General features: G+C 43.5%; 1 protein-coding gene across 1 annotated transcript; it reads left to right on the top strand.

Annotated features, from left to right (window-relative positions):
* Positions 1-6,472: 6,472 nt before the first annotated feature.
* LOC142371048 (heat shock 70 kDa protein 1-like) lies at positions 6,473-9,295 on the top strand. Its single transcript, XM_075453641.1, has 2 exons — positions 6,473-6,565; positions 7,076-9,295. Exon 2 carries the CDS (start codon positions 7,099-7,101, stop codon positions 9,043-9,045), a length of 1,947 nt encoding a protein of 648 aa, XP_075309756.1. The 5' UTR covers positions 6,473-6,565; positions 7,076-7,098; the 3' UTR covers positions 9,046-9,295.
* The last annotated feature ends 368 nt before the right edge of the window (positions 9,296-9,663 follow it).

Genomic DNA, 9,663 nt, shown 5'->3' with positions numbered 1-9,663 from the left:
AATAACTAAAGTTGTTCTTTTGAAAAATATTTAATTTTCAAATATCAGATGATTAAAGGGATAGTTCGCCTCTTTTGACATGAAGCTGTGTAACATCCCATATCAGCAGCATCATTTCTGAACATCTTCTTACCCCCTGCTGCGTCCTGTGAGCAGAGTTCCAGCCTCGTTTTGGTGTTGATGAAGGTAGTCCGGCTAGTTGGCTGGGGTTTAAAAAATAAAGCGTTTTGCTTCTCAGAACAATATGCGTTCAAAAGAGTAGATGTCGAAGACAGGATGTCGATGGTTTAAGATGCTGGACTGTTTCTTCTATGGTTTTTTGGTCAACTGTATTGAATTCTGACATCATAGTTGATTGATTCCTAGGTGGTTTTAAGGATTGCGTCATTTTATTATGTTGATATTTAGCCTTATAGATTTGATGTTTTCATTGAAAAAACAAACAAATTCATTGCATTTCTCTGTGGAACAGAGTTCTGAAACTATCTGTTTTGGGGGGGTTGTCAGCTTATTAACCATAGCAAACAGAGCACGAGTGTTGTTGATGTTCTTATTAATCATTTCAGATAAGTGTTGCTGTCTAGCCCGGAGTAACCCGTGATTAAAATTACAAAGACGTTGTTTGTAGAGGTCATGGTGAATTTGAAGTTTAGTTTTTCGCCATTCATCTGCTTTCCTGTATTCTGTTTTCAAGGCCTTTACCATAATAGTGTTCCTCCATGGTGTTCGCTTTCTGCTCAAGATCATCTTATTTTTAACAGGTGCAACAGTATCCATGACAATTGAGATTTTCAAGTTAAAGTTATCTAAGAGTTCATCAACTGTCTCTGCACTCGCAGTTGATGACATAGCTATAACTTCCATAAACTTAGCACTGGTATTCTCATTTATGTACCTTTTTCTAACAGACACACGGGTTAACTGAATGTTTGGAGTTAACTGTAAGTCAGAGAACACACAGAAATGATCAGAGAGCGCCACGTCCTTGATATCAACAGAAGAAATGTCAACACCTTTAGAGATAACCAGATCCAGTGTGTGGCCTCGAGTATGTGTGGGTCCATTCACATGTTGAAGGAGGCCAAAAGTGTCAAGTAGAGAGCAGAGTTCTTTGGCATTAGTGTCCATGTTACTGTCCATGTGAATGTTAAAATCCCCAGTTATGATAAAAAAGTTATAGTCAGTGCAGATAACTGACAGCAGTTCAGCAAACTCATCAAAGAAAGTTCCTGGGTATCTTGGTGGTCTATAAATGATTAGGAAGATAACTTTTGGATCCCCCTTTACAAAAAACAGAGATATTCAAAAGAGCTAAAATCACCAAGTAAAATTTCTTTGCACTGAAAGACTGATTTAAAAATGGCGGCAACTCCCCCGCCCTTCTTACCACTTCGACACTTATTGATAAAACTGAAATTTGTTGGTGCGGCCTCATTGAGAATGGTATCACAGCTACATTCAGTCAGCCATGTTTCACTAAGAAATAAAAAGTCTAGATTATAGGTCATGATCATGTCATTTACTACGAGGGATTTGTTGGCTAGTGATCTGATATTGAGTAGGGCTAATCTCGTGGAGACAACAGGTGATACTGGTGTGTTTCGGGGTTGACACACTATATTCAATAGATTGGTAGATTTAACTGAACCTTTTTTATTTCCCACCAGTTTGACCACTTTTCTGTTACCTGTCATGCAGTGGTGTCAAAAGTACACACATTTGTTACTTAAGTAGAAGTATAGATACTGCAGTTTAAAAACACTCTGGTAAAAGTTGAAGTATCAACTTGACCTCTTTACTCAAGTAAAAGTGAAAAAGTATGTGCTCCAAAACCTACTTAAAGTATAAAAGCATAAAGTAACCTTTAAATTAAAAAAATTTTAAATTTAAAAAAAAAAAAAAAACACACACAAAAAGGTAGCTGCCACTATACGAATTGCAAGCTTAATTTGAAAACTGGTTAGTTCTACATGTGGCCCAAGACAACAATCATAAAACCATTCCTGTCAAAGACAAAGTCACTCAAGGAGCATGTTCTTTCTCAAACTTTATTGGAATTTAATTACACGTGAGGTAGTATTCAAGAGGTAGGTCGTGAGGTATTCATGTTCGTCCCATCCATGCGCGTCGAGAGACCTGGTCATTCGGGGCTTCAGCCCCGAATCTCTCTGGACTGACATAAAGAAAAATATGTATAATAATAAGAAGAAGAAGAAGAACGAAGAAGAAGAAAAAGAAGGAGAGCTCCGTCACGGGACCACACTTTGAGCGGTGATAGACTACCGCGGCGCTGCTGTCATCATGCAACTTTGTAACCAGCTCAGACCGCAGGATTCTGAGGTGCAGTGAGGAGCGGTGCGGTGATGCGGTGGCCGCCGCGCGATTGAAAATATGCGATTCGCGCGAGTTCAAAAAATCCAACTTTGGCGATATATTCGCGCCAGACAGCCTATCAGCGTTGAGATTCTGGACGACAGTGACGTGGAGACAGATGGACAGGCGCTGTCTGTGACATGCAGATGGGACTGCAGATGGAAATTAGCTTCTAAGCTACAATCTGGTGCAGGTCATCTCTTTACTTTGTAATTAATGTACTTTGCACATGGTCCCTGACAAAATAAAATAAAAAAATTAAATCACCGCCTTTTCCAGGAGTTCCGTCTGGATGACGGCCGCCTCCAGCGGCACCCCAGGCCCACCAGGACCCAGCCCGACGACCCGCTCGGGAGGATCGGTGCCGTGATCTCTCGGCGGGACGCCGGCTGCAGGCGCCGGTCCTCCCGAGCGGGTCGTCGGGCTGGGTCCTGGTGGGCCTGGGGTGCCGCTGGAGGCGGCCGTCATCCAGACGCAACTCCTGTAGAAGGCGATGAAATTATCCGAGCTGAATGCACCACCGGATGATGTCACTGACCCAGACACGACGGCGTGTGCGTTTCAGACGAATCTCGGACTGCCACAGCAGGTACAAGGAGCGATCAGCCATGGATAGCCCCTTGAGCTATTCACTCGTTTTTTACTCGCGCGAAAGAGGCGTTTGAGGCGATGGAATTTAATTTACACCTGCGGCAACGATCGCGCGATGAAGGCGGTGCGAATATTCGCATCGCGTTTGGTGTGAACGCACCGTTAGGCTAACAAAGACACAATGTCAGCATTTGGATATATGGATCTCGGCATTTTATCAAAACATGAATGCCAACATTCACAGCTCGGCATTCAACATGTTAAGCAGCTGGTCATGAACTGTGTTAAATTTTCATTTTAACACCCCCTTTTTTTAAAAAAAATCCTGGGGGAAAAACCCCCTGACCCCCGTTAAAAATTATTTTCATGTCTGGGCTACAGCCCCAAATGTTTGCTCAAGCTACAGACGCCCCTGGTCCCATCAAAAAAACAAACAAAAAGTCTTACTGCCTGAAAAATTCAAAGAAAAAATGTTATACACACGCACGTTCCCCCCTTTGTCATAGCTGACAGTCAAGACAAAAACTGAAATGAAAATGAGCTCTTTATCACTACATACAGAGCACCTAAAACGCTCTGAAAATGGCACGGAGTAGGAGAGTGCAACAATTTTGCATACACACTAAGATTATGTTAGACGCTTCACGTTTGCAGTTTGTAGAACATCTGCTTGCTTCTGACGAATGACGATTTCCTTGTGTGTCAGCACAAATTTGATGAATAGCCTAACCGATGAGTGTTTGCGTTATATGATTCATCCAATTACACTCGTTCTCACTAGGTGTGGATGGCGCCACTGATCTGTATTGGATGGCGCACATGATTTGAAATACATAAACATTAAACTGAAGCCAAGAGTAACGAGGCTGTTTGTTTTGAAAATGTAAGGAATAGAAAGTACAGATACTTGTGTGAAAATGTAATGAGTAGAAGTCAGAAATAGGCAGAACAATAAGTAATGGAGTAAAGTACAGATACATAAAAAGTGTACTTAAGTACAGTAACAAAGTATTTGTACTTTGTTACTTGACACCTCTGCTGTCATCACAGGGATTGAAAAGGCTGTCTGAACTCCATAGGGCCCTGACTTTATCTGGGGAAGAGCATTCTTGATATCAGTATTACAGCCTGGACCCGGCACATATCAGTCAGACTCACAGATATGATGATTCAGAGGAGGTGGGGGGGCTTGGTGACTTTTGTTTGAGGGTTGTTTCCAACGTGATGGACGTGGTGGAATGGGAGGGGCTGGATGAGGTGGGATGTTAGGGGGGAAGAATATGGGATTTTGGCGTGGAGTCAATTGGATTCCAATATTGAGAAGGCTCTTCATCCTGTCAGGGAAATCCAGAAGTGAGGAGTCCAGAGTTGGGGGCTGGGTGGGGTCCGGGGGGGGCGAAGGCTGGGGGTTTCCCACTGGGGCTGGGGGAGACTCCACTTGTTGGGCTGTTGGGGCTGGTGAAGGTTTTGATTAATTGGTTTTGATTGCATTTCTAGTGTTAAAAAGTTGTGTTTTTCCAAATCTTGTACCTAATTAAAATGTTTTAGTATTCCTTATGGTAATAATTTCCACCTTACATTTAGGATCCCATTAATTATGTTTATATTCTAATAATGTAGATATTTCACATCCAGAAGAAACTAAAGTATCAGCTGGTGCTCATTTTACTCTTTAACTCTGTTTTCTGACAGATTTACCAACCTGAGCAGCTGAAACACATCATTAAATATTGAAAGCTATCTTTACCAGCTCCAGCAACCAAACGCTGATTTGGAAAATAACTGGGTCGAACTGTTTGGACTTTAAAAATAAAGTTAAAATGACTGAAGGTAAGTTTATAAAGTTTACGACATTCCCAACTAATAAATACCAAACAGTTCAACTTATTTATCCCTGTTTTAATAAAACAACAACTGCATTATCTTCTATGTTGCTAATAATTAAAAAGAAAATCATTAATGTTGTTATAAAGGCAGGAAACAAAATAAATCTGAGTCTGGTCAATATTTTCCTGCTGTTCGCTGATTTAAAACATCCAAACTTTGGTGACATCTGGTGGAAACAACTAACATAACAACACTGTAGAACTTTAGTTTTACCACCTTTCATATTACAGCAGATGTTTAGCTCTCAGGTGAGAGAATGAACACATCCTGTTGACCTAATTCATCTCCAAACTACGCCGAGGAACACAGAGTTATGTCACATCTACAGTAAATGTTCAGCCTGCCTCCTTGTTCAACTCCTTAAAGAAGACAAAACTGAGACTTTAAAGAGTTTGAAAATGTTCTCACATTCATTGTTTGTCTTTGGTTTTGATTAATTGGTTTTGATTGCATTTCTAGTGTTAAAAAGTTGTGTTTTTCCAAATCTTGTACCTAATTAAAAGGTTTTAATGCTCCTTATGGTAATAATTTCCACCTTACATTTAGGATCCCATTAATTGTGTTTATATTCTAATAATGTAGATATTTCACATCCAGAAGAAACATTTTACTTTTTAACTCTGTTTTCTTTGACAGATTTACCAACCTGAGCAGCTGAAACACTTCATTAAATATTGAAAACTATCTTTACCAGCTCCAGAAACCAAACGCTGATTTGGAAAATAACTGGGTCGAACTGTTTGGACTTTAAAAATAAATTAAACAAGTTTAATTAAAGTGCTTTGAGATGTCTTTTGTTGGGAATTGGTGCTATGAAAATCAAATTATTTGAGCTGATCATCAACACAAAGATATGGCACCTGCACGAGGCCATAAATAAAAATACACAAATAAACTATTAAAGAGTAGACTCTGATGGAAGAAAAAGTCTAAAAGGCTTATGTTTTGTGAATTATTTTGAATTTTTAAGCACTTGTTGTAAATATCAACACACTGACCTCACTTTCAAATAAAAATATCCAATTTTATATGTAAATGTTGATTAAATGTCTCTTTCTCCAAACATAGACATTGTGCACCAAGACTCCATTTAAAAAATGACCGTTTTAAAGCATTTTCTGGTCTCCTGGTTATTTTACAGAGTTGTGAAAAGAACCCGCTAAATCATAATAATCTCTAATGTCTTCTAAAATGTTCGGCATGGATTAAATCTTGTTATCCAATAACAGATTTTAGATTTTAAAGAAATATTAAGAAGTTTTCAATTAACGTTTGGTTTTAAAGTAGATTTGTGTCCTGATTTACTTGAATTTTTCACGGAGCTTTTCAACATCAGTCTGTCCATATTCGCTGTCACTCTTACTGTATTTAGAGGATGAATCTTAAATGATCTATAACAATATTTTTCTGTTTAACACTTCTAACGATTTCTCTGAGCGACGAGAAGGCAGGAGAAACTTCTCGCAGATGACGTCATGACGCAGAGCGCCGCGCCGAGCTGTGATTGGACAAGAGAGTCGACGGAAAGCTCGAGAAACAACGAGAAGGGAGCGAAGAAGAATAAAAACGGTGCTGGAGGTGAACACCGGCAGTTCAGACAAGAAGAGATCCGAGAAGAGACACAGAAGATTGGAGCTGAAGACGAGCTGCGCCGCGGAGAGGAACTGATTTTAATTCAAATCCAATCCATCTTCATTTTTAACTTCCAGCCAGAGTAAGTGCTCATCTAAAGTTTTCCCTATTTTAAAGGTCTACTTATGTATATTTTTCTGTTTGTTAACTCCAAAATAAATCATTTACGACTACTTAGTTACTTTATTTAAAAAAAAATGTTTGTATAATCATACTTGTTTTGTACAGTAAGAATATAAGAAGCTCTGACTTATCACAGAACTGTTCAAATCTGTCAGTAACCTGCTTTTCTGACTAATTTTGCGGTTCTGTAACATTAAAGTGAACAGAAGCTTATTGTGTATATCTAAATAATTGTGTCTTGTTGAAGATTTAACAGTTTAATGGTTTTGTTTTTGTTCTGTGTTGATATATTTAATTCATGTGATTTGAAGTAAAAAGACTTGATGATGCATTCACTCTGTATGACCTCAGTCCTCTGATGCTGGGACTCAGTTTCTTTTGATAGAAAACAGCTGAAGCTCCAACAGCTGCTGCAGATGTTCACTTACTTTTCTCACGCTCCTCCTCATTTGTGTCTCTGCACCTTTAGGACACAAAGCCAACACAGCCAAGATGTCTGCAGCCAAAGGCGTAGCGATCGGCATCGACCTGGGCACCACCTACTCCTGTGTGGGGGTTTTCCAGCACGGAAAAGTAGAGATCATCGCCAACGACCAGGGCAACAGGACCACCCCCAGCTATGTGGCCTTCACCGACACCGAGAGGCTGATCGGGGACGCAGCCAAGAACCAGGTGGCCATGAACCCCAGCAACACCGTGTTTGATGCCAAGAGACTGATCGGGAGAAAGTGTGACGATCCGGTGGTGCAGGCGGACATGAAGCACTGGCCCTTCAAGGTGGTTTCAGAGGGAGGGAGGCCCAAAATACAAGTAGAGTACAAAGGGGAGGACAAAGCCTTCTACCCCGAGGAGGTTTCCTCCATGGTCCTGGTGAAGATGAAGGAGATCGCCGAGGCCTACCTGGGCCAAAAAGTGTCCAACGCCGTCATCACGGTCCCGGCGTACTTCAACGACTCCCAGCGACAGGCCACCAAAGACGCAGGCGTCATCGCGGGACTCAACGTCCTGCGGATCATCAACGAGCCGACGGCGGCCGCCATCGCGTACGGTCTGGACAAAGGCAAGTCCGGGGAACGGAACATCCTGATCTTTGACCTGGGCGGGGGCACCTTCGACGTGTCCGTCCTGACCATCGAAGACGGCATCTTTGAGGTGAAGGCCACGGCCGGAGACACTCACCTGGGCGGAGAGGACTTTGACAACCGCATGGTCGACCACTTTGTGGAGGAGTTCAAGAGGAAGCACAAGAAGGACATCAGCCAGAACAAGAGAGCCCTCAGGAGGCTGCGCACAGCCTGTGAGAGGGCCAAGAGGACCCTGTCCTCCAGCTCCCAGGCCAGCATCGAGATCGACTCTCTGTTTGAGGGCATCGACTTCTACACCTCCATCACCAGGGCTCGCTTTGAGGAGCTGTGCTCCGACCTGTTCAGGGGAACCTTGGAGCCGGTGGAGAAAGCCCTGAGGGACGCCAGAATGGACAAGGGCCAGATCCACGACGTGGTCCTGGTGGGAGGCTCCACCAGAATCCCCAAAATCCAGAAACTCCTGCAGGACTTCTTCAACGGCCGGGACCTGAACAAGAGCATCAACCCGGACGAGGCGGTGGCCTACGGCGCCGCCGTCCAGGCCGCCATCCTCTCGGGCGACACCTCGGGCAACGTTCAGGACCTGCTGCTGCTGGACGTGGCGCCTCTGTCCCTGGGTATCGAGACGGCCGGAGGGGTGATGACGTCCCTGATCAAACGCAACACCACCATCCCCACCAAACAAACCCAGGTGTTCAGCACCTACTCTGACAACCAGCCCGGGGTCCTGATCCAGGTCTACGAAGGGGAGAGGGCCATGACCAAGGACAACAACCTGCTGGGCAAGTTTGAGCTGACGGGACTCCCACCCGCTCCCAGGGGGGTCCCGCAGATCGAGGTCACCTTCGACATCGACGCCAACGGGATCTTGAACGTGTCGGCGGTGGACAAAAGCACCGGCAAAGAGAACAAGATCACCATCACCAACGATAAGGGCCGACTGAGCAAAGAGGAGATCGAGAGGATGGTGCAGGACGCTGACAAATACAAAGCCGAGGACGACCTGCAGAGGGACAAAATGGCCGCCAGGAACTCCCTGGAGTCCTTCGCCTTCAGCGTGAAGAGCACCGTGCAGGACGAGAGCTTGAAGGGCAAAATCAGCGAGGAGGACAAGAAGAAGGTGGCCGAGAAGTGTGAGGAGACCATCGCCTGGCTGGAGAACAACCAGCTGGCTGAGAAAGACGAGTACCAAGACAAGCAGAAAGAGCTGGAGAAGGTGTGCCAGCCCGTCATCAGCAAGCTGTACCAGGGAGGGATGCCCCAGGGAGGGATGCCCCAGGGAGGGATGCCCGCTGGGTGCAGAGAGCAGGCGAGGGCCGACAGCCAGGGGCCGACTATTGAGGAGGTGGACTAAAGTGGCCCTTAATGTGGACTCTGATCTCTGCTCAACTCTTAGCTCCGGCCTCGTGTGCCACAGACACTTTAAGAACTGTAAATATTTTTAATATCTTCTGGAGTTTGAACAGACACTATAAATTTATATTTAATGTCAGTAGCCTATGTTTGGTTCATGTGGAATAAGAATGACGAATGTTTGGATGAGTGTTTTCATCCCTGTTGTGCTGGGCATTGCAATAAAGATGAAAATGAATTGAATAACTAAAGTTGTTCTTGTGAAAAATATTTAATTTTCAAATATCAGATGATTAAAGGGACAGTTCGCCTCTTTTGACATGAAGCTGTGTAACATCCCATATCAGCAACATCATTTATGAACATCTTCTTACCCCCTGCTGCGTCCTGTGAGCAGAGTTCCAGCCTCGTTTTGGTGTTGATGAAGGTAGTCCGGCTAGTTGGCTGGGGTTTAAAAAATAAAGCGTTTTGCTTCTCAAAACAATATGCGTTCAAAAGAGTAGATGTCGAGGACAGGATGTCGATGGTTTAAGATGCTGGACTGTTTCTTCTATGGTTTTTTGGTCAACTGTATTGAATTCTGACATCATAGTTGATTGATTCCTAGGTGGTTTTAAGG

This window comes from Odontesthes bonariensis, chromosome 21 (genome assembly GCF_027942865.1).
Source record: "Odontesthes bonariensis isolate fOdoBon6 chromosome 21, fOdoBon6.hap1, whole genome shotgun sequence".
NCBI classification, from domain to species: domain Eukaryota; kingdom Metazoa; phylum Chordata; class Actinopteri; order Atheriniformes; family Atherinopsidae; genus Odontesthes; species Odontesthes bonariensis.
This window is presented reverse-complemented; position numbering and strand designations above follow the sequence as displayed.